At 37.9% G+C, this 24569-nt stretch overlaps 1 protein-coding gene and 1 long non-coding RNA gene across 4 annotated transcripts; both read left to right on the plus strand.

The window, feature by feature from the left end:
- Positions 1 to 243: 243 nt before the first annotated feature.
- Positions 244 to 15007, plus strand: LOC104592395 (uncharacterized). Of its 3 annotated transcripts, XR_016079185.1 has the most exons (4): positions 371 to 1567; positions 1913 to 2092; positions 13732 to 13839; positions 14632 to 15007. It is a non-coding gene; the product is annotated as an uncharacterized LOC104592395 (long non-coding RNA). The 3 variants fall into 3 exon arrangements; XR_002022406.2 differs by lacking the exon at positions 1913 to 2092 and having other exon boundaries at positions 375 to 1567; XR_734405.3 differs by lacking the exons at positions 1913 to 2092; positions 13732 to 13839 and having other exon boundaries at positions 244 to 1567.
- Positions 15008 to 17938: 2931 nt separating this feature from the next.
- On the plus strand, positions 17939 to 22181 carry LOC104592396 (uncharacterized). Its single transcript, XM_010251745.3, has 5 exons — positions 17939 to 18868; positions 18988 to 19407; positions 21111 to 21275; positions 21465 to 21516; positions 21607 to 22181. The coding sequence occupies exons 2-5, from the start codon at positions 19157 to 19159 to the stop codon at positions 21694 to 21696; spliced, it is 558 nt and encodes a 185-aa protein (XP_010250047.1). The 5' UTR covers positions 17939 to 18868; positions 18988 to 19156; the 3' UTR covers positions 21697 to 22181.
- The last annotated feature ends 2388 nt before the right edge of the window (positions 22182 to 24569 follow it).

Raw genomic sequence — 24569 nt, forward strand, 5'->3', positions numbered from 1 at the left:
TCGAATCTCAGGGTAAGTTCGATTAATTATTGAACTCAAGCTTGACCAATAAAAAATTGGAATCAAAATATATTTTTTACGTAAAATATATTTTTATATTTTATATATAATATAAGAACATGCAATATATTATAAAAATATATCATATATATTTATAAAATATAAAAGATATTTATTTTTAAACTTTCGAGCTGAATTCAAACTCATTGAATATTTCAAAACAAACTTGAACTCGAACTCAAAGTAATTTGTTAAGGAAAGGGATTTTCATCATAACAAAGTGGTTGTGTAATAATCTAGTGAAAGATGGGGAAATATGTAAAAAAAAAAACATAATTCAGGTGTTAAGTGACAAACACCCAAATTAGGGGGGGGGGGGCGTATGTGGAATTTAGCCAAACTATTGTATCATTCTCTTCCCGCGGAAATATGAATAGAGCCCGGCGTTAATGGAGGGAGTGGAGGAAATCGCAGAGGCGCCGGCGAGTTGTCATAAGCTCGTTTTACTCTTTTGCCCATGTAGATCTACGAAGCTACTACTAAGCCTGGCCTTCGATTCTGACTGAGTATATGCGGGGGGTAGGGGGAGCGGGATTGGACTTCTTATTTAAGCTTATAATCCCCAGACTGTTGAACACCAGCCTAATTTAGGTTTTTCTCTCTGAGGTTTCTCTCGAAGAAGACCGGTAGATGGGCGGAAACCTAGATATTTTGATCGATAAGCTTGCAATCAAGCGTTTGGATTGTATTGAAGATTCTTCCCTCTTAAACCAAAGGAAAGGTTTAGTTTCTTGTATATTTCAATTGATTCCAGTTTTGTATTTCGTAGCAGTGATATTGGTCATGACGAGAAGTGGGTTGCCCTAATTCGGCGTCGTATCGATTTCGCTTGGGCAGTGGAGAAAGATACGACAAGGCAGGCAAGCTGGAAGGAGATGACGACGCAAGGCTATAGCATAGCTTTGTGGAGAACTTGTAGTTGGCTCATCAAGTTCATCAAGAACTGTTTATCATCATTGATCTGATTAACACAGCTAAGTTCGAATTTCTTTGGATAATAATCGTGGAGAAACAGTACAACTATACTAGTCTAGCGCTTAGGTTTGCAGTTTTTCTTTTTCAAGCCTATCAAATGCTATTATGTGTCTATTCTTTGTGTTCTATGGCAATAGTTTCAGGTTACAATTTCGAGTTTTTCCCGTTTAGTGTTTGAATTTTGCTTGTTTCCCTGACGATGACTCCTTTTTATAGAAATTCTGGGTCTTGAACGTTATTCTGAATCGTTTTATGCTAAATTGCTAATACAAGCATAAAGTCAAGCTTCTAATAGCCCAACAGATTTAGACATAATTGAACTGACAATAAAATAATGTTGATCGTAAGGATAAGTTTTGATGACTTACAGTTCTCTTTTTTCCGTGGTTTAAAACTATCTTTCTTTTTAATCTCTGTAGGTGGAGGCTAATGATGCAGTAACAGTAGCTGGAATAATCAGACCAAAGCAATTACCTTATAAGTTCTGTCAGTCCTTTCTGTTTCTGCAGCAACTAAGCTGCAGTGCTTCCGGGTAATGTTAATCTTTCAATAGTTTTTCTATAGTTATGTACAATGCAGAAAAGACTTTAGCATTCACTTGTTCCTTTTCTTTGGATATAAAACACCATTGGCTGAGAGTACAATTGTAGTGACAAAACAATCACATGGATGGTTAATTGTTGGACAGTTCTTCAGACTTTTATATTTAATCAAATTCAGATAATCTACATCAAGAGTTGCAGAGAAATCCCTATGGAACACCAAATTCCCTTTCTGAACTGTTGCTTTTTCCTTGATTGTCTGCACTCTTCTGTAGTGATTTCCCTATGGAGTCTCCATATAAGGTCTAAAATCCTATTATTCATATATCTTGTAGATATGCTCTGCTGGCGGATTTGGAAGAAAAGGAACAAGGATTTTAAAAGGCAAGACTTGTGAGATACTGTTGGATAAAACTATACTAGATCCAACTGTGTTTTTGTTCTTTTTATTTTTAATTTTATTTTTTTGAAAAAGGTTCTGTACAGTATACACACCATGAGGATTCCCAAAAAAGGTCTATTTTCAAAAACGATGAAACAAAATCCTGTTCTAATCACTTTAACTGCAAAAGTAATCACCACATCCTCTGGATTTGCCTTATGCTCAAAGATTCTGCAATTCCTCTATGTCCATATGATTCAAAGCGCTGCAAAAGGCACAGCTTCCTGACAGGTCTTCCCTTTCTTGGAGATGCCTTGAACCAAAATACAGGGATAATACACCATGCTAGAGCCGACCATGTTTTTCTGGTCACCAATATTAGCAGACTTTGACAACTGTAGGAGCCTTTACTTGGTTCTATGGTAAAACTTCAGGTTGACAAGAGTGAGAAAACAGGTTTGAGTATGTGAGTGACCACTTTGTGCCAAAAATGTCAAAGGTTAAGTTCCATATCCAGTTTACCACTCCCAAGACTTGGGATTTCCAGGAACATCATTGGGTAATGGTATTTCTTTTATAAAAGTTCCTTTTCTCATTTTTGTAACAACTGGGAATCAATCATCTTTGATTCTGAAATGGGAGAAAACCCATAAATGGTGCAAATGGGCTGAAAGAGTATACCTACTTGTTTTTGTATAGGGGTGGGGGTTTGTCTATTATCTTGTTTTTTTTTTTTTTTTCTGATAATTCTGTCCTTTATCTTGTTTTTGGTTATTAATATATTCATATATGTCTACCAAAAAAAGATAGAAAATGTAGCAGACACTCTCCAAGACCCAAAATAATTCTTCTCTTACACTGATGTTGCTTTTGTCATGTTTTGTTTTTAACATCTTGGATGGTATTTATTTTAAGCAGTCTGCCAAAGATATGGAACATAAGGTTTCTCAGGAAGACAAATTTTACAGTGCCCTAGTCATATTAGATGCTCTTGTGGCTAGGGGTGTAAACGGATCGAATTCGAATCAAATTGGGCAATATCTGAATTCAAATCCGATTAGAAAATTTGATATCCGAATTCAATTCGATATCCAATGGATATTTGAAATTAATATTTGAATTTAAATTGGATTAGATATTCGAATATTCGATTCAACCAATTAATTGTTTTAGATAATTAATAAATATATAAAATAAATATTTTATTTATATAAATATATAAAATTATTTATTTAAATATTATATATATAAATTATATAAAATATTTAAATATTATATATATTATATATAAAAATTAAATAATCAGTTGAATTCAGATATTTAGCAAATTGAGTCAGGTCATATCCAAATTCGAATCCGATCAACTAATCAATATGAATAGGATATCCGAATTTGACCAATTAGATATCTGAATTATCTGAATTCAATTCGATTATATCAAATCTCGAATTCAAAATCGAATTTTCAAATACCATTGACACTGGCGTTTGCTCATAATGACTTGTGACGTTTGCTTTTTATCCAACACACTAAAATGTCTGTTAAACCACTCATAATTTCAACCACCATCTTTACAAATTTATTGTTTTCTTGTTTATCTAGCACAAATTTGTTTTTAACTTTCTATCTTTTTACACATAAAATGTCATATACATGAGTGTGTGTGTGTGTCATGCTACTTTTGAAAAACAGAGATTACTAACAATGATCAAGTTATGGTCTAATTTAACAACATGCTGCTTTTAAAAACAGTGATAAATTCAGAAATAAAGTCCTATCGGGAACCTTTATTTTCCCCATTAGTTGATATTATGAAGCCAAGTTGATTGAAGTGGTTTGATCATACAAACTAAAAGGGGATGAATGATCATATCAGTAAGGATTTGGTACCTTACAAGTTATAATGGTCTAATTGGACAAGGGGCAAAAAGGATGTTGATGGAGGTGGTAGGAAGATATCCTATCAATTAGATGTTAATAGATGATATTGTTAGGAACCTGCCTAACTCAGGGCTCTTCGAGGGGCCAACCTCCTGAATTCTTGGAAGAAGAGAGAGGAAAAGAGAGAGAGAGTTTAATGCTGAAACAATCAATGTCCTATTCCCTTTCTTGCTCTACTACTTATAGCTTTACAATCTTGATTGTTACAGTTGTTACAAGTGAATGGCAGTTGTTACAAGTGGATGGTTAGTTGTGCTGATGTGGCCTCCTCTTGTAAAACTGCTTAAATGCCTTCTGTTGGTCTGTTCCAGCAGTCTTGACAATCCCCCCTTCCTTTAGAGCGACCTTGCCCTCAAGGTCTAATGTAGGAAACTTAGATTGCAGATCTAAGTAGGATTCCCAGGTTGCATCCTCTTCCGGAAGGTTAGACCAAACAACTAATGCCTCTGGTATGACTCTGCCTCCCCGGCGCACCCATCTGAAATCAATGATGCGGGCTGGCTCAGTCTGCACTTGTCCTTCTGAAAATATGGGAAGGGTCACACTTGTAATGACTCCTGACTTCGGCCCCTTCTTCAGTAAGGAGATATGGAATACAGGGTGCAGTTTGGATGTTGCCGGAAGGTCCAGTTTGTAGGCCACTGATCCTATTCTCTCCATGATTTTAAATGGGCCAAAATAGCGCGGGCTGAGTTTGTTCTACTGTCGGCTTGCAACTGAAATCTGCCTGAAGGGTTGTAATTGAGAAACACCCAATCACCTACTTCATATTGGACATTCTTGTGGTGTTTACCATAGGTGTGCTTCATCCATTGCTGTGCCTGTAAGAGATGATGTCTCAGTTCCCTTTGCACCTCATCCCGTTGCGTTAGCTGTTCTTCAAGGGCTGCTACTATGGTGGTTCCTTTTTCATAAGGAAGTAGAGGGGGAGGGTCCCGACCATATAAAGCTCTGAAGGGTGTCATCCCCACGGCGCTATGGAAAGTGGTGTTGTACCACCATTCGGCCCAGTGGATCCACTTCACCCATTGTCTTGGTCGATTTCCCGTGGAGCATCTCAGATATGTTTCGAGACTCTTGTTAACCGCCTCTGTCTGTCCATCAGATTGGGGGTGGTAGCTAGTTAGCTTGAATAGTTTAACCCCGTGTAGGCGGAAAAGCTCAGCCCAGAAATGGCTCATAAAGATAGGGTCCCTGTCTGATACAATTGAGCTGGGGAGCCCATGTAGGCGCACAATTTCCCGGAGGAATAATTCAGCAACTGTGGCTGCTGTAAATGGGTGTGATAGAGGTAGGAAATGACTGTATTTTGTCAGTCTATCTACTACCACAAGGATAACTGTTTTGCCGGCAGAAACGGGCAATCCCGTGATGAAATCCATTGATATATCATCCCAGACTTGGGTTGGTATTGGGAGTGGTTGCAAGAGGCCTGCTGGTGTTGTAGTGGCTGACTTGTTTTGTTGGCATACTGCACACTCGGCTATGAAGTTCTGGATAGATGTACGCATGCCTTTCCAATGAAATTGTGTGGCGATGCGCTTTTGTGTTCGTAGGATGCCGGAGTGGCCACCCGTGGGTGAGGCATGGAATAATTCCAGGAGCTTTCTGAGATGAGCATAGGCTGCCGGGATTTCCAGGCGTCCTTTGAAGAAGAGTAGATCATTCTTAATTGTGTACCCGGGGTGCAGTGAGGGATTTGCCAATACTTGGGCCTTCAACTGCTGTAACTCCTTATGGGATTGGGCTTCTTTTCGTAGTAGATCCAGGAGTGAAGTTGGGGAAGATACTAGTAACTGAAATGACTATGGGTGCCGTGAGAGGGCGTCCGCCACTCGGTTAGCAATCCCTGCTTTGTATTCAATTCTGTAGTCGTACCCCAGTAGCTTGGATATCCAGCGTTGCTGTTCCGGGGATAGAATTGATTGATCCAATAAGAACTTCAGATTGATGGTCGGTCCGAATTGTGAACCGTCTACCGATCAAGTAGGATCGCCAACGTTGGACTGCTAAGACCATTGCCATTAATTCTCGCTCATAAACTGATTTGGCCCACTTTTGTGATGTTAAGGCCTTGCTGAAAAAGGCTAGTGATCGCCCCTCTTACATGAGAACAGCCCCAACGCCTTGACCCGAGGCATCACACTCAATGATGAAATCTTTTGTGAAATTGGGCAGTGCTAATGTTGGAGGGCTCGCAATTGGCTGTTTCAATTGCTCAAAAGCTTGTTGGGCTTGGTTTGACCAGTTAAAAGCGTTTTGTTTCAGCAATTGGGTCAATGGGGTAGCTATTAGGCCGTAGTTTTTGATGAAGCGGTGGTAGTACCTGGACAGTCCCAAGAAGGCCCTCAATTCTTTCACACATTTGGGTTGTGGCCAGCCTAGTATACTGGAGATTTTATCTGGGTCAGCCGCTACAGTCCCCTTTTCTACAACATGTCCCAAGTAGTGAACTTGGTTTTGTCCAAAGGAGCACTTGGACTCTTTAGCAAATAGCTGGTGGGCCTCAAGTGTTGCAAGGGTGACCTGTAGATGGTTCAGATGTTCCTCCCAATTGGGGCTGCAGACCAATATTTCGTCAAAGAAAACAAGGATGAACTTACGTAAATATGGCCGAAATATGTCATTCATCAAGGCTTGAAATGTGGCTGGAGCATTGGTCAGCCTAAATGGCATGACCCAGAACTCATAGTGACCATCATGTGTCCTGAAAGCCATTTTGTGAACATCCTCCCTATGTACCCTTATTTGATGATACCCAGCTCGTAAATCCAGTTTTGAGAATATGGTGGCTTGACTGAGTTCATCAAGCAGCTCATCAATGACTGGTATCGGGAATCGGTTTTTAATGGTGATGTTGTTAAGGGCTCTGTAATCAATACAAAACCGCCACGTCCCATCCTTTTTCTTGACTAGTAGTACCGGTGACGAGAATGGGCTGTGACTGGGCTATATTATCCCTTGCTTAAGCATATCTTGAACTTGCTTCTCGATTTCAGATTTCTGGAAGTAAGGGTATCGATAGGGTCTTACATTGCTCGGGGCTGATCCCGGCATGAGGAGGATGCGGTGGTCATGCTTCCAGCGTGGTGGCAGTCCTTGGGGTTCTTTGAACACATTGCCATAGTGCTGAAGGAGTTGTTGTAGGCGGCTTTGAAAGTCTCTAGGCCCATCTGGGCTGCTGCTAGCTAAGGATGGCCTGGTCCAATTTGAGTCCATGTGCATGAACATGGGCTGATCTGGATCTCCTCTTTGCTTTGTTAGTGTTGCAAGACTGATATGCCTTGGGCCCTTGTATGTTTGCCCTTGTAGATGGACTGTAGAGTTTCCTGATGTGAAGTCCATGGTGAGACGGGCCCAGTCGCAGACCACGGGTCCTAGCTGTCTTAACCATTGAATGCCTAGCACCACGTCCGCTCCACTGAGATGGAGAGGATATAGGTCCACCGCAAACTGATGACCTTGAATCTTTAGTGGTAGGCCCATGCAAATGCTATTGCAAGATAGGCTGTTACCGTTGGCCACATGAACCGTAAAGGCTGTTGTGGGTTGAACCGGAAGTCCCATTTTATCCACCAAGACTTGAGTTATGAAGTTAAGGGAGCTGCCACTGCCTATGAGGATTGACACTTGGCGTCCTAGGATCAGCCCTACAACTCTCATTGTCTGAGGGGACGCAAGTCCCGTATGGGCTTGTAAGGATATTTCAGGCATGCCATTGGATTGTATTTCCCACCCTGGGTTAGACTCTCCGCAACCGGTGATGTCATCTTCTTCTTCGGCATCTGTTTGGAGGAGAAACGCTTGTTTCTTGCAGCGGTGTCCCGACCCAAATTTCTCTTCGTAGTTGTATCATAGACCTTTGTCTCTGTGGGCTTGCATCTCTGCCTAGGTCAGCCGTTTGAAAGGAACCAATGGGCCTGGGCCCAGTACTCCTTCCTCCTTGTCTGGTGCTGTCGTCCTTTCTTGCTCCCTTCTTGCTCCGGGACCCATGGTCGCTGCACCTTTCTTGCTCGACTGAACTTGTCCTCATACAATCTGGCTAGTGTTGCCGCACTGATGACCGAAGTAGGCTGCATCCCTTTCACTTCCAGTCGTAGTTCCTCTTTTAGGTCGTCGACGAAGCTTCCCACCAATGCCTTCTCCGTCCACCCTTGGACTCTCACGGCTAGCCTTTTGAACTCCATCTAGTATTCCTTTACTGATCCCACCTTCCGTAGCTTTGTCAAATTTTCATCAAGATCTTCGAACCTAGATGATCCAAAACGGACAGTCATGGCGTCCGTGAAGTCTGCCCAGGTTTGACGAGGGTGCCCCCTTTTGTACCATTGAAACCAGAGGGTAGCTTCCCCTTCAAGATGCGCAGAAGCCAGAGCTACCCTATCTTGCCCCGGTGTTTCATGGTAATCAAAATACCTTTCGGCTTTGAGAATCCAGGGAGTTGGGTCGCCGCCTGAGAAGATGGGGAAGTCGATTTTGGCTATTCTTGTTGCCACCCCTATTCTGCGGCTGTTTTCATTACTGCGCTCTTCTTGGCTTCCTCTGTCAATGTTCGTTGCCCCCTGCTCCAGTCGAAGGAGGAGAGCAGTGAAGCCTTCCTTCATTTCTTTGAGATCTGAAGACATTCGATGGATCTCTACCTCCATATGATCCATTCGGGTGTCTACTGACGTGTTTCTTGTGTTGGTCATGCTGGCTCTGATACCAAATTGTTAGGAACCTGCCTAACTCAGGGCTCTTCAAGGGGCCAACCTCCTGAATTTTTGGAAGAAGAGAGAGGAAAAGAGAGAGAGAGAGAGCGAGAGAGAAGGAGAGAGAGTTTAATGCTGAAACAATCAATGTCCTATTCCCTTTCCTGCTCTACTACTTATAGTTTTACAATCTTGATTGTTACAGTTGTTACAAGGAAGTTGTTACAAGTGGGTGGTTAGTTGCGCTGACGTGGCCTCCTCTTGTAAAACTGCTTAACTGCCTTCTGTTGGTCTGTTCCAGCAGTCTTGACAGATATGGCCCTAAATGGAATGGACTGTGCCAATAAGGATATTGTAATTTGATACTAGTATGTTTTAAATGGAGTGAAAATAAAAGGGTTAATGAGTTAGAGCTTAATAGATGACATAGTCCTAAATGTAGTGGAGTTACAAGACAGGATTGCATTGCCAACCCCACATAGTTGGTGATGAGGCCTTGTTGATTTTTGTTATCATTCTGCAAATGGACTTCTGGCAACTGGTTTTGTAGTTGACTGCCTCAATGCCTAGGTGATGCATAGTCACCATTAGTTTGTACTTTTAGTGAGTGTCTGGCATAGTTGTCAAGGCGATGTCTAGGCGACAAGGCGCCCTTGGAGGCTTGCCTCGCCTATCGCCAAGCAGTTTTCTATAGCGTGTTATAAAAAACTTTTATATTCTTAATTTTTTTAGTTTATAATTATAAAATAGACATTTTTAAGCTAAAATATTCATTTTGTGTGTTTATATACTAATTTCTTTTTATTATTTTCTTTTTTCTTTGGAAAAAGGTAAAGTAATTTTATTCAATGAGAAAGCAAATTACAACAAGACTCAGGCCAACTAGATCTTCCTGGGCCCAAAACATATTACAAGAACATCCATGATTCAGTATAAAGAAGGAGAGAAACATTCTGACTTTTAAACTCCTCATTCACCGACACCCAGGAGCAAATCTTCCCCACCACTTTCTGCACAATCTCATCTGGACTTTTTGATTGATTACAGAAAATTCTATTGTTTCTTTCCATCCAAATGGACCAAAGAACAGCCTGCGGAATAGTATTCCAAACAAGCCTGCCTTTCTTGCTAAGACCCTCCAATCTCCAACTCATAAACAGCTCCTTCACAGACTTAGGCATAGCCCAACACACTCTAGTTTCTTGAAGAATTGTCCCCAGATTTAAGAGGAAATCGGACAGTGAATGCACAAATGATCTATAGATTCAGCACCCATGCCGCATAAAACACAGGAGGGATCAGGAATCTGAACACCCCTTCTCTCCAAGTTGACCCTAGTTAAACATTTATTCAAAACCATTGTCCAAACCAGGAAATTAACCTTGGAGGGACAGGTGAGGTTCCAAATCTGCCCATCCGGGAAGTTCTCCTGACCTGAGCTGCACATCTTAAGGAAAAGGGATTTAACTGTGAATCTACCATCTGCATTCCACTTCCAAGTCCATTCATCTTCCATACTCATATCAATTCTCTGATTTTGAATCTGCCCCAACAGACCTACATACTCCTCCACTTCCCAGTCTAGCAAATTCCTCCTACATAGGGGAGTCCAAGTAAAGGAGCCCCCAGAGGTACTAATGTTATCAGCAACTGAAGAATCTTGATTCACTGCAATTTGGAACAGCCGGGGAAAAGCATCAGCCAAGGGGCATTCCTCACACCAGGAATCCTTCCAAAACTTAATTCTATCCCCTTTTCCTACTTTAAACTTGACCCCGTTCATGAAAAGAGTACTGACCTTAGAAATACCAGCCCAGAGAGAGCTACCCCCAAATGAAAGGGGATCAAGAGTTTTCCAATTTCCCCAATCCACACCATACTTGACAAAACCAGTCCCCAATCCCCTATCCCCTTTATTATTTTCTTATTTGTTAGGGTTTAATCAACACAAACATTGCTAAATGCTGTATTGAACCCTCAAAGACTTCAGAACCTGAACCAATAAGTAAGGAAGAACATAAAATGTTGTCCAATCAACACATTTTCTTCTTTTTCTTTACTAATTCTGTGTGTTTATATACTAATTTCTTCTTCTTCTTCTTTTCCTATAACAGAAATAGGGGTTCAGTCCCTATATTTTTTGAATTTTCTTTTCTTTCTTCTTTTTCTTCTCATGAATATGTTGGAATATGTTGATTTTCTATACTTTAACATGAAGTGTATACTTTTCTTATGAAAATTATGGATATTTATTAAGGAAATATGATTATGGAACCTAGGGAACTACCCTAGGATACATGTATTTACTTAAAAAAATCCATCGCCTAGGGGCCCGCCTAGGCAACTAGGCGACAAGGAGCCCCCCTTGTCGCCTAGCCTCGCCTTGGCACCTTGATAACTATGGTTCCTGGTGCCTTAGCTCTTAGTATTTCAATGCCTTAATGCTGTAGTACTTCACTGCATCCATACATCTTTCTGAAAATGGAGGAACTGGACTGCACAGGTGGTGCTTGGACTACTGCAATTCCTGTGAATTTAGCAATCATCTTAGGATATCCTTAAATTACTTGCAGTTCTGTCCAAATCCGTGCCACTTTCCTCATTTTGGGTTTTTTGATGGCCAATCTATTTATAAAACTAGGTAATCTAGCAAACTAAAAATGTGCTAAAGAAACACTTCTCTCCCACCTGCAATATTTAATTAGCAGGTAGGTTCATTACTTCGTACCCTTATGTCTTGTTTTTTCCACTTTCTTTTCCTTTTTCTTTCCTGAATAGCTTTCTATTCTAGGTATTTGATTTGGTGAATCATGAAGCATTTAACCCACCTCCATGAGTTAATGTCACTAAGAGAAATTTATCTTAAAAAAAAACTGAGAACAGGTCAAGAGCTTCTGTGTATCTATCACTTGTATCTAGTAGTCAACAATGCAGACAGCAAGAATTTGGGGTGAAGATAGCAGAAAAGAAGCATGACACCCTTTAAACGAAATTAGGGTTTCCTAACCCAGTCAGTTATGAAATTTATCTTCAATAGATTCTCCATGAAAATATGATTTTTAGAGAAAGGGATAGACTCCATTCTTCTTGTAAAACTCGGGCATCTGGTCAGCCTATAATATATGACTCTAGCTCATAAAGTCTGTGCAAACAAAGTTCTGAAAGAGCTGGAATTTCTAGTAATACATGTCAATTAGAAGTCAAAGATATGCTTATTTGCCTCTTCTAAACACCATTCCCCTAATTTACAAGAACAACACCAATATTTAATCACCATTGGGTGTTAGTGTGAAGCCCTTGATTGAGCTGATTAAAGGTAAGAATAGTTCATTGAGCTGATCAAAGGTGTCTCAATTAATAATATTATTAGAGTCTGGAACATTGTGGCTGGTCATTTAGGCCAACTTCAATCAAGGACTCTTAATTGGACTCCTTCCTCTCAAAAAGGTAAATTAAATATTGATGGATGTAGTTTGAGTAACCCGGGTGAATCTGGTATGCAGGGTGGTAAGGGATGACAGTGGAAGAATACTATTTTTCTGGGCCAATAGGGTTTAATAATTTATTGAAAGCTGAAATGAGTAACTGCAACTCAAGGCCTAGAAGTGGTGGCAGATCAGAACTGGAATAATGTGTTAGTAGAAGGGGACTACCAAGTTGTTTATCATGGTTATGTACAAATGAAGAGCCTTCTTGGTCGTTTTGATTCTCTGTTAGAGAAGCTAAAGCTTTGAATAGAAGCTTCAACTGCTAGTTCACGTGGATACCTAGGCCAGCCAAGTCTTGCAAAATCTGGTGTGACAAGGTAGGCTTTTCATTGGAGAATGCCAAGTCTGGGGGATGAATTGTAATATGGAGGGCAAGGGTGTGCTTGATATTGTTGGGCAGTTTAAGAGCAGTGCAGTGAATATCTGCTCCATGAACAATTACAACTGTACTTTGCCAGATCTCGTGATACTTACTGGCGCAGTAGGTATTATTTTTTTCTTATGATACTTGGTATTGAGTCTTTTGGACCTAAAGGGGAAAAAAGAGTCTTGTGAGTCTAAATTTCAAATAATGTGCTTAATGGTCCACAGGAAATAGAATATGAAATGACAAAATGAAAGTTTTCCAATAGGTATTAAGTGATAGCTTTGTTAATCTTGTTGGTTGTTTCCACGAAGGCCTTTTTTCATTGTTGGAATGGTGAGATATAACTACATGTGGAAATAGTTTCACAGCGCCATAAAAAATAGCAAGGGAAACAAAGCCTTAACAATAAATGCTTTTGAAATCCTAAATCTAGGCCTAATATCAAGCTGGTCATTCATTGTTGTCATATCATAGGTGCATGTGACATGGCAGACTTGACATCCACTTGGTGGCCTTGTACGCTCCATGCTTCACATAACCAAGGATTATGAAGGATCCCATATTTTGGTGGTTAAGATGGGTAAAATCTGCACCATGTCTCCTAATGTCAAGCCCAGAAACCAATGATCAGTGAGTGTTCTCATTTGACCTGCCTTTGGCACCCTAATGTTGCAGTACAAATAGTGCAAGGGTAGCTCAGATTAGAGGTCAATCTGAAAAGCTGAACACTCAAGCCTTAACCCAACTGAGCCTGAATTTCAACCCATGTTACCCAACTTGAGTTGCCCTCGGTGGGTCTTGGGGTAAATTTCATTCAGGAGTAATAGCAAATAAAATACATAAGTGCATAGTTGCCAAGGTGTCATCTAGGTACCCATCTAGAGAACTAACCAAAATTTAGTTTCTTATTTTATAAATTCCTTGTTGCCTAGATGTCACCTAGCCCCCAGTTAGATGACTATTTAACTAGGGCCCCACTGTTGCCTGCCCAGGCGACTAGCATTACTTGCAAATTGCATAGGCAGTTCAAGTTGAAGCCATCTAATCTGATTGAAAATAATATATAGGACCTGTCTAATCTTGGTTAAGTAGTTTTCCACTCCCCATAGGCCATACTCCACATTCTGACCCTACCAAAAATTAAGGAATTAAAGAGCTATCAACAACAGAAGAAAGACCTTCTCCAGGTTTAGTGAGCTTGTCTATCATTGAATTTAAGATCCAAATAATCCATCTAGTCTGAGTTGAAATGTTGGCTAAGATTTCTTTTATCTCATTTATGTAGTTTGCCAATCTCCACATTTTGACGCCACCAAATCATGTTAGCAGAGTGGTCACACTATAGCCAACAAATTGATGCACCACTGTTTCATAATCTTGGGCCTTGGCACCAGTAAGAACAAGTACCTCAGCTTTATTAGAGTCTGCATCTTGATGGGTTCAGTCAGATTCTATTTTTATTCATATGTGAATGTGAATGTCATGTAGTTCCTATTTCTTATGTGAAACATGTTTTACAAGTATGCATATGTCTATTATAATAATAGGTTTAAGAAGGACCTAACAATTTCAATGGTCAAGGAACGTTTAACCTAAAAGCCTAAGCTTTTAGGCAAGGTCCCTGAAGAGGTTTTAATTCTCTAACATGCCCCTTCAAACAAAAACCCATTGGGCTTGAAGCGTGGACAAGCACAGGCCCATCCATACCTTGTGCTGAAATTTAATGAATAACAATGGGGGCAATGATGATTGAACACTAGACCACTTGGTCAAACAGGCTCTTATACCATCTCAAGAAACCATTTGCATGAGAGGGCATGTTGGAGAATCAAACCTATTCAGGGACCTAATATAACAGCTTAAATTTTAGGTTGAGTGGTTCCTTGAGACCATTGACTGATATACAATCTATACAGCTTCATTTGATGGAAAAATATTAAGCCAGTAGTTAGCAAAATTAGAAAAAGAGAAGAGAAACCCTGAAAATCAGCCAAAGACGAGCCTTTCAATCTTGCCTGCCTATAACCTTCTCCATTATTGATCAAAAAAATAACCTTCTCCACCTGTTTCTTTTGTGCTCAAAGACCCTTAGGTTCAAAATATTCATGTTTTGATGGAATAAAATTTTCCTGAAAATTTTGTATCTGTTAAAAATATTTATTAACACTCTCCTCTCTTGTAACAGGTTGAAAGTCGGGTAGGTTACTGCTCCATGAGGAAGCTCTTTTGGTACGACTGAAGGCTAGCCAGGACTTCTATGCTTGTCTTTCGAGCTAGAACTGTGTGAGATTTCAGGTGTTCGCATTGATATCTCCAACGATGGTTCCAGAAACCAGGAGATTATTAGGACATTTGTCTTTGGAAGGGTTATATTCAACAATGGTGGATTTGGTCACCTTGTGCAATAGTGGTGGGAGCCATTGGTTTGTCAGATCTCTCACCCACATTTTTCTGTTTACTCGTTAGTGAAAAGCTTTTTTCCCGAATTTGTTATGGTCAACAGCATTGCTTGTAGACCATGTGAAATTTTTACTCTCAAAAAGAATTCCTTTTTTCACTCATTCTTCTTTCCCCCACCAATCTGTCTGTTTTGTTTGTCGATCAGTTTATAGCAGGCACCTATTCTTTTCATGTCCATAAGTTGTGGTTATGCTATTGTCATGTTCCGAAAGCAGGATATCTGGCCATCTCATAACAAACTTATCAGTATCAGGAGGTGGATTATCACCAGAGTAAAAGCAGACAAGGACGAATGAAATGGAAACAACTTTAGAACAGCACTTGGTCACCTCAATTTTATAACGACCGTAGCTTTTCTTAGTGATGGAAGGACTGATGGGGGCTAAAGGCCTCTCTTCTTTTTAGGTCAACCTGTTCATTTATAGCCAAAAAAAATTTGACTAAAAATCCTTACTAATTGCTTTGGTCTTCAAAATTTCTTGCAGTGAACCACTTCTCCTTTGGAGTTTGGAGCTGGGCCCAACTCTTGAGTCGGACTCAGACTCACAAAACTTCTGAGGGAAGAAAGCAACTAGCCAAGTAAGGTTGGAAGCTCTATCCTTCTTTTCTTCCATGGTTCAAGAGACGTGTGCTTTTTAGAAGTCCATAAAAAAGAAAAGCAATGCGTGAAGTTTTGAATGGTGTATAATACCGAATACCAAAAAAAAGTTGGGAGAATGTTCAGTCCAACCCCAAAATTCTTAGGTGTAGATGTAAGTTCGGAATTGATGTTAATATATGGGCGAGTATTGGTGTTTAAGGTGGAAGTGTTTCACATTTTGAATTATCATAGATTGCAATGAAATTCAAAATTGTGAGGTAGAGTGCAGTGTACTTATCCGAAAAAAGTTTTTAACAAGGAAGCTGAAAGTTGAAACCAAATCACTTTTCCCGTTCAAGTGGGTTGGAGGCCCACTGTCAAATAAGTTCCTGCGTGTTTGATTAGTAGACGTGGGCCCGAAATTATAAGCGCTTGGACCATGGCCCAGAGTTCCAATTGCTAGACTTGATACAATGATACCAGTAGTTGGTTCTACGATTTTGTTCCAATTAATAATCGGGCTTGTCCTTCAATTAAGATATAAAGCGAATTATTTTATTAAATATATATAATATTCTTTAATTTTGCTTATCATATTTTATGTTTGGAATAATAATTTGATAGATAATATATATATATATATATATGATATTATTAGTTAAAAATATTTAGTTTATTAACATATAAATAATTTAATATTTTATCATCATTTTTATTAAGATCATATTATCAAAATTTATGTTTTAAATTACTATTTAAATAAATAAATATATTTTCAGAATAATCGGATCTATGAGGTAGGACTTAATAGGACCCAACTATTAATCGGGATGGTTTTGGGGCCATTATTTTAGTTCGATTAATCAGTTCGCAATCTATTCTACCTAGACTCGACGAGACCTTTTCATGGGCTGGGTAGCCTGACGGGCCGGCCCAGCCCAGCCCAATGTAAGTCGGGTTTGGACAAGATTTCAGGCCTGTGGGCTCAGGCTTAAAATATCGGGTCTGACTTTTTTTGGGCCGGGTTCAGGCCTTTTTAAAAAAGTCTGGCCCGACCTAAGTCCAACTTGATAATGTATTATATTAATAAAAATATATTTTATATAATAAAAAACATATATATAATATTTTTATTTATTTTTCTTCTCTTTTTTCAAGTAATAATAAGACTTCTCATTATTTTTTTTTAGGTTTTGAAGTCTTTTAGTATAAATAACACAGCTTTTAATTGAATTAAAAAGGAAAAAAAATATTTTTTTTCCAAATTTCTAACCGGGCTCGGATTTGAGCCTGGGCTTCGGGCTTTATACGAGGGTTGTGCTTAGGCTCAAGACTTAGGCCCAATGGTTGGACCGGGCTCGGGCTCGGGCTCGGGCCTGAACATATTCTATTAATGTAAAGGCAAAGCCCGAGCTGTGAACAGGTCTAGACTCGACCCATTGACAGCGCTACCTTTAAGTTCTTACTTTGCCACTTGGATCAGGGTACGTGATATGCCATATATGTTTGTAGGGCCACAGTTGGACCCCACCAATCGACGTTGCTTTTAAAGCTTGGAAACTAGCTTGGCCGGTTGCCCCCCTCTAACCAATCAAGATTATGGAGACTGCAGAATTACACAATTGCGTTATTTTCATTCATCAATCATCAATATGGAAAAGATAATGAAGAAAAAGAAATGGATGGTGGCCAATCAAGTTGGTATTCATCAAAATTACTAAAACACTTCCAATATAGCTTGAATTAGAAAATGACAGTTTTTTTTGGTATTTAGTGCCACGCACGGTGCACCACTAGTAACCCCTTTTCCCTAAATCTGTGGTTGCGGGATTCAATTCCATGTAATACTAAAGCAAACCAGCTAAGCCACCCCTCGGTTGATAGAAAATGACAGTTTAGTAGATCATAATGTCATTCTTTGCTAAAACGTGGATAACCATTTTATTCAGTCATTGTGAGGGGATATTTTAAGAATAAATAACCATGAGCCCATGAACTTAAAACATTTCTCATTTGATTTAGGTGATCACATGACCATCTCCTAAGACAGGTATTAACAAGGATTGATTAACTAAATGGGTTGCAAATTATAGAAGGTGTTTTTAGTGAAACACCACCTATAGCATAGATTTGAAACCATTGAGTGGTATTTAAATAAATGACCCTTAAGAAAAATATTCATTTTATATGTAAAATTCCCTCATGATTCATAATTCCATGTAGGAATAATTTGCCATACATTGCGATAGATCCAACATCAGACCACCAAAATCAATTTAAGGTTCATGTGGTTTGAAGTTGGAATCAGAATTGGAATGGTCTATTCCCATAATCTATTTAGTTCAGACAATAATAGAAATGAAAAGGAACGAAAGACCAATAAGATTTCAATTTCGCCCATCAAATAGTTGGAATGAAATAGCCCATTCCATGGCGATTCCAAACCCCTATTCCGAAACCAAACAGTCCTTTTTTTTTTTTTGTAATGCTTGCACTTTTGGCGCGTCTGATGTCGCAGACTTGCAGCTTCCATGAATAATAGATATTAACAGTAAAATTGGGTATAAATGAATCATGACCTACCCAATAAAGGAAACAAATATGGTTTTTCATGCATCTGTAATCTCTTGACTCTTGTTTCTGTTTATTTAATAATTGAACTATTATTCAACAAAAAATATTTGTTATATTATAATTGAAAATTCATAGAAATTGACCTTATTAAATTATCACAATATTGTTAATCTTGTTAGAAAGGAAATAACATTTTCATGAACTCCAAAATTCCTATGTAATTGTTTATTGTTTGGAACACGAACTTCAATCACTAAACGAATCCCGCCAAAGTTCTGCAACTCTTATTAATCACTCTACGCCTACGGCGATCCCTTTCCTCCCCTACCAAGAAAACACATATAGTCGCACCACCGCAGTCCCAGTACTAGAAACGAGAGACTTTTCTTGTCTTCACATCACATTCTTTTTGTCTTCACGTACCTTTTGTTAGGTTTTGATTTTTGATTGGCAGTTCGTTATGATTTCTTGGGGTTGAAATCTGGAATCTAAGAAAAACAGAGGAAGCTGCGATGTGGGTATCCAAGACACATTCAATCTGAAGGTGGGCTTCATTTCAAGGGGGCGGAGGCATTGAGGTTGGAGAGGTTTCACAACTCGCGATATGGACTTGTTGAAGAATTTTCATAATGGATCTAAGATTCCCTTTCATTGCGCGTTGCATGATATGGGTTTTCTGAGAAAATTACAATTGCATGTGGGTTTTGGAGTTGCAGAGATTTCGTTGCTCTTGAAATGATATTTTTTTCCCTGACGGCTGGCGATGGGATTTGGCAATTGGTGATTTAGGTTGGCGAGAATGTTCAAGGTGGCGACTTGGGCTTTGTAATGCATTGAATTGATGGTGTTTGTATTAATTTTTCAAAGGATCTTGTTGATTCTTAGATACGCTTTATTATTCACTCTTTTTCCTGATCTCGGTTATAGGGAATTATTTGATTAGGGTTTAGAAGTAGCTGATAAGAAGCAAACCATCAAAGAAGTTTTGAGGAGAGGATTGGATTTTCAAAGCGGGATTTGGAACGGAAAAAGTTGGTTGATTCTGAGTGGGACTTTTCTGTTACATGTTATTTGTTTGGTTATCCTTTCTCTGAAAATGTCGAGCGGAACACCAGTTTCGAGTGGATTATTGAGGCGGCACAGTCAAGGGTATGCTTCCAGTGGTGATGACCTTGAGGATGATGCATGCTCAAGAACACCATCTTCAACTCCACTTCCAACGGCTCGGACGTGGGTTGAAGTTCTAGAGAATGTTCTTTGGATTGCCTCTGCGGCTTTTATTGTCTATTTTGGTGATCGGGAATCCAATCTAATATACCTGTTGTGGAGAGATGATAGGATCAAGAGGTATGAAATTTCTTAACAATCTCAGATATTTCTTTGCTTTCGATCTTATCATAAGTTTATGAAATGCGGTAATTGCTGGTGAGATTATGAACGAGTATTTCCTGGTTAGCTTTGTACTATTGGACCATTGGCTATCATAAGGAGAGCATGTTACCTGGCTGCTATTTATGCTCTGTTTATTTGACTACAGTCTGTCTATGGAAAATATTGATTCTGTCATTGAATATCAAGTTTGTGTGGCATTAGCATGCTATCTGTCCTTTTCTTCAGTGAAGCTTTAGTTAATTGATTATACTCTATTAGTTTAGTAACTTTGGGATGGTATTGGTTCCAAAGTTTATTTCTTTGGTGGATGGATGTTTAGTGCCCTGTTGAAGCTTGATTCTTTTTTATGTGATGAATGTTTTATTCCATCTTGCAACCAATTAATGAAATAGCCCTGGTTGGAGGTTGCTTTTTACCTTCCAATCTTCCGTAGAGTTGAAGAGGAGGTAGGTTGCTTTCTACCAAGAGACTGAAGCAGAATCAACATGATCATGAGAAACAACTCTGTTGCATTCATGTAGAGTTTGTATGGCCTAGCAAATTAGAGTTTTTAGTTGCACAGGAAATCAGATATCACATGATTGAACTATTAAACTTGAGAAATAAACACATCTAAATGAACCTACCAAGTAACTTATCAAGAAAAAAGGACCTATGAAGTAGTTACTAGTTACTTGATTAGCAGATAAATTAAACTGTTACACTTATTCCACAATGCTGAAGAGGTAGAAATAACTCTCCTGGTACATATAAAACTAACAAATGCAACTGAAATAGTGTCAAATTCAGCAATAATGGGGTCATTACCCAATGATGTCCCAAACTATCCAGTCTTGAGAGGGTGTTTTTTTGTTTTTTGTTTTTTCACAAAGTGGCAGCTCTCAGACTTGAACCCGTGCTCTCATGCTTGTCATTGCACTAAGCAATGGCTCATTGTCAAATTCAGCAATATCATGTTTAACTTCATCATATAATGTAAATGCCAAGTCCCATTGACTGTTCCAAACATTTGTCCCCATCTTATAAAGGACTTGTCTAAATATTCGAGACTTGATCATCACCTTGCACAGAGTTAATGTCCTATTAGCTTTGAATATAATGACAGAGTTCTATATGGTCTATTGGGACCTAATCACACATACACACAGAGTGGGCCACCTAATGAATGTTGTTCTTGAAATTGGTAATCTGAACTAAGGCTTAGAACTGAATAAATGATCCTAAAGGATAAAAAAAAATCAAATAGTTGTAAGTTAACTCTGCTGCTTCTCTTTTCCTTCTCTTGGGAAAGTTAGACATGGCATAGCAGACTTTTATCATTGTGTCCTTTTATATTGTAAATGTACATGATTCTTGCTGGTAAAAAATTAAAAAAAAAAAATCATCTTTAGGATTCTATTGGTCCAGTTTGTCAGGATGGTTTTGATGGCTGTTGCACATGTTAAAACCATTTTGGAGGGTATTTCTCCCTCTACTGCATTTCTACCTTAGTGGAGGAAGGTGTCAACTTTCTTATCTGGTTAAGTTTGTGGGGTTTTGTATCCTAGACCTGGGTTTAAGCTCTCTCTTCACCTGTATTGATAACTAACCATTAAACCTATTGCAAACCAACAAAAGAAGAGAATGAAACTTTTTAATTTCTGGTTTTCTTCTTGCAGGATACCCTTGTACCTTGGGTTGGCATGCATTTTTTTGAATTTTGGGGTTTTCGTTTATGCAAGTCTTTCAGCATGGGGCATCAAGAAATCTGAAGACAAATGGGAAGTGATGACTCCAGCAGCTGCTCCTTTTGTTGCTATACTTGGACTCTCCTCGTTTTGCTTGTAAGAGAAAGCATTTTTATGTTTCTATTTGTATTCTTTCTTGCAACACAATTATGTTGTGGAGTAAAATGCTTCTCCCAGCCCCCCACCCCTCTCAAAATGAAAGAAAGAAGTAAATACATTAGTTTTTTTCTCTTTTCTTTCTTCCCAGGTTTTTTATTATTATTTCTGAACTCCTTTTTTTTGCAGGTTGTCTTTTGCTTTATGGCCAATTTGGAGTTTCTTGACCCTCCCTCTTTTGGTATGTCCCACCTGCTTTTGCTTGATTATACTTGATGCATGTACACTATTCAATGTTTCTGGAATCCAACTATATTGCTGCTTGTTGCAGTTCACCTTGTATATGGCTTGTGTAGTCATATCGCCCTATTTGACAATTGGAGGATTCAAGCAACAAACCTGTGTGCTTCGTACAGATTAAGTCTTCTGCTTGCAATTCAGATCCTGTGGTGGTATCCACTTATGTAGAGAGATTGTCTCTGCAATTCAGACCCATGATTAAAAGAGTCGTTCTCTATATTGGTGCTTGCATTGCCATGATTACCAGAGCTGTACTGGTTTGTTTAAATCCAGACTTTTCACCCAAAATAACTGCTAACAACCTGCTGCTGATTAGACTTTTGAAGGTACATCTTTGGGTTTCTGTAAGTTCTATACCCAAATTTCAAGAGCACCAAAGTGATACAATTTTTTATGGGGAATGGAATGGTGATTTAGTCATGCATACATGTGGAGGTTTTTGGACGACCAGTTTTGCACACCATGCTCCATCCGTATCATCTGATGCAGTGTCTTCTCATGTCAAGAGTTGAATTTATCTTGAGGGTTCCTACAGTTATGAAAACGAGCTGCTTTTTCTTGTCTGTCTACTTAATCAAGAGTATCAATATGACTTACTTTTGCTCCCATGATAAAGTGGGAATGGACCATGATGTTGAGATTTTACCAACTTGAGTCCAATGCTCAGAAGATCCATCTCAGAGAAAACACTAAAAGGTCTATCAAAAAATTTTAGGACAAATCATTGATAGAGGAACTATCAGGAGCAATTATAAACCTAGGGAACTGAGTTATTAAATATGCGAAAGAACATGCTCGAGGCATAAATTTCAGTGGTGATGTGGTATTGATGTTAATCTTGGAAGTAACATACTACTTATCAAAATAAAGAGAAACATTTTTTTTTAAAATATGTCAAATCTTCAATAAAGAAATATCAGCTTTCAAGTTGTAACTATTGCATTATTCGATCATCTTTTAATCCATTGGCATTAAGCAATTTCATAGCAATATTGATGATACAGACATACAGTTTAGCAGAAAAAGTCATCTGCCACAGTGCTGCTTCCTAATGTGATACTTATTGCTTATTTCCTCTAGTTCTTAGCCTCCTGTTTGTAGCATGGCAGGTCCAAACTTTAAGAAACTGTTGACCAGAAATGCACGGTAGCAACTAAGGATATCAGTGTTCATATGAGCAAAGACTGTACTATAAACTCCAAAAGTGAAGCACAATTTTGACTAGATAGAATTATGTTTATTGCAAAGAGCTCTTGCCTGAACAAGGGCAGGTTCTTGTTGAAATGTGTGTGTGTGTGTGCACGCTTTTTGGTAAGCCTAAATTAGAAACTCAAAACATCACAAACAGTACTTTCTTACAAGAGGTAGAACTCATATAGAGTTGGTTTAATATATTTAATTAGATACATTGTATATTTTTTAATTACTAGTAGATGTGTATGTGCTTTTGCATGAGGTAATTATAGATAATGATGGTGATAAAAATCATAACAATAATAATAATGTGTTCAGTTTTTTTTTTTTTTACATTTTCTATATTTTTATGTGCATAAAAATGTTTTTTTTTTTTACATTTTCTATATTTCTATGTGCATAAAAATGCTTTTTATTTATCATACTTGTTTTTGTTTAATATAGATCAATATATAATTAGATGTGTGTCCAAATGCAAGGTTCAAAGTATCGGAAATGCAAGGTGTATCAGAAAGGTAATTTTAAGAGATGTATCGAGATACACTTTGGAAACGTATAGACACGGACGAAAAATCAAGATACGCATTGATACACTAGAAAATCCAAAAAAAATCCTTAAAAATATGAACAATAATAAAAATAAATTTTATGTGATTATAACTAATTTATTTAAACATTAAAATCATTCTTTAATATTAGTTAATTTTTATTATATAGATTTAGATAATATTTATTATGTGTATAAGTTAATATATACCTTAATTTTTAATAAATAAATATAACTTGTATTCATCTTATTATTATATAAATATTAATAATCAAATTTATAGCATTTGTTGGGAAACATCCACCAAGGCAAGAAAAATTATTTTAAGTATAAAAAAAACATGTTGTTTTAATAAGTAATTAAGGTTGGCATAATGGTTAATTAATTATTGTTGTAAGCAAATGACTTTGTCATTTTTAACAAGTTATTTGACTTAAATAACATTTAATAAAATATTAAATGCTATAATTAAAGGTAACTTAAATGAGCATTTAATTAAATTATATTAGCATTTAATGATGTCTCAAATTTTAAGGCTTAATTAAAATTGATATTAATGAGAGAGAGAGAGAAGAGATAAATTAAAGTTAAAAAGGAAAGGGAAATTAAATTAGGCTGATACATAATGCGTATCGGTCCATTTCAGGTTGTATCGGCCGATACATGCCCAAAACGGTTCGATACGAGGCTGATACGGATACGGATCCGTATTAGTCCGATGCAGACTAAAAAATACGAAACCATCTAATTATACATGTTCCATGTATCGAAACTCTTTCGAAACAATACGTACCGACCTGTATACGTTACAAAATTTAAAACCTTATCCAAATGTTTTCTACAAAATTTATGAATTTTTTATTTTTATTTTTTATATATTTTTATTAATAAATTATGATATCAAGGTCAAACATTTGACTAAAAAAGTTGAAGTGTTGGCCCACTACTTAACAAAAAAACAATTTTATTTTGGGTTGATATTACATTTTGTATTTCATTTCCATCATCAATAAAAGTAATTCATGTTTGTCACACTTATTTTTCTTTAATATGATTAATATAAAATATTAGACATGTGCCCATGTTTTCTTATACTTTTTGTATTGTTTTTATTTTAAAAATTTTATTATTTAACTATGACACCTTGTATTGATCCATTTGACTTAGATGGTTAGATGGATTACCCGCTCACTTGGATGGAAGAACAGTTTTGTTTTTTTGATAGATTTTAAAAACATGGGTTTTATATTAAC

Source organism: Nelumbo nucifera, chromosome 8, assembly GCF_055504915.1.
Source record: "Nelumbo nucifera cultivar China Antique chromosome 8, China Antique-T2T, whole genome shotgun sequence".
Classification (NCBI taxonomy): domain Eukaryota; kingdom Viridiplantae; phylum Streptophyta; class Magnoliopsida; order Proteales; family Nelumbonaceae; genus Nelumbo; species Nelumbo nucifera.

Coding starts and splice junctions, on each gene's coding strand:
- LOC104592396 (XM_010251745.3), top strand. CDS start 19,157: ATGTCGAGCGGAACACCAGTTTCGAGTGGATTATTGAGGCGGCACAGT. Junction 19,408..21,110: donor AGAGATGATAGGATCAAGAG/GTATGAAATTTC, acceptor TTCTTCTTGCAG/GATACCCTTGTACCTTGGGT. Junction 21,276..21,464: donor GGACTCTCCTCGTTTTGCTT/GTAAGAGAAAGC, acceptor TTTTTTTTGCAG/GTTGTCTTTTGCTTTATGGC.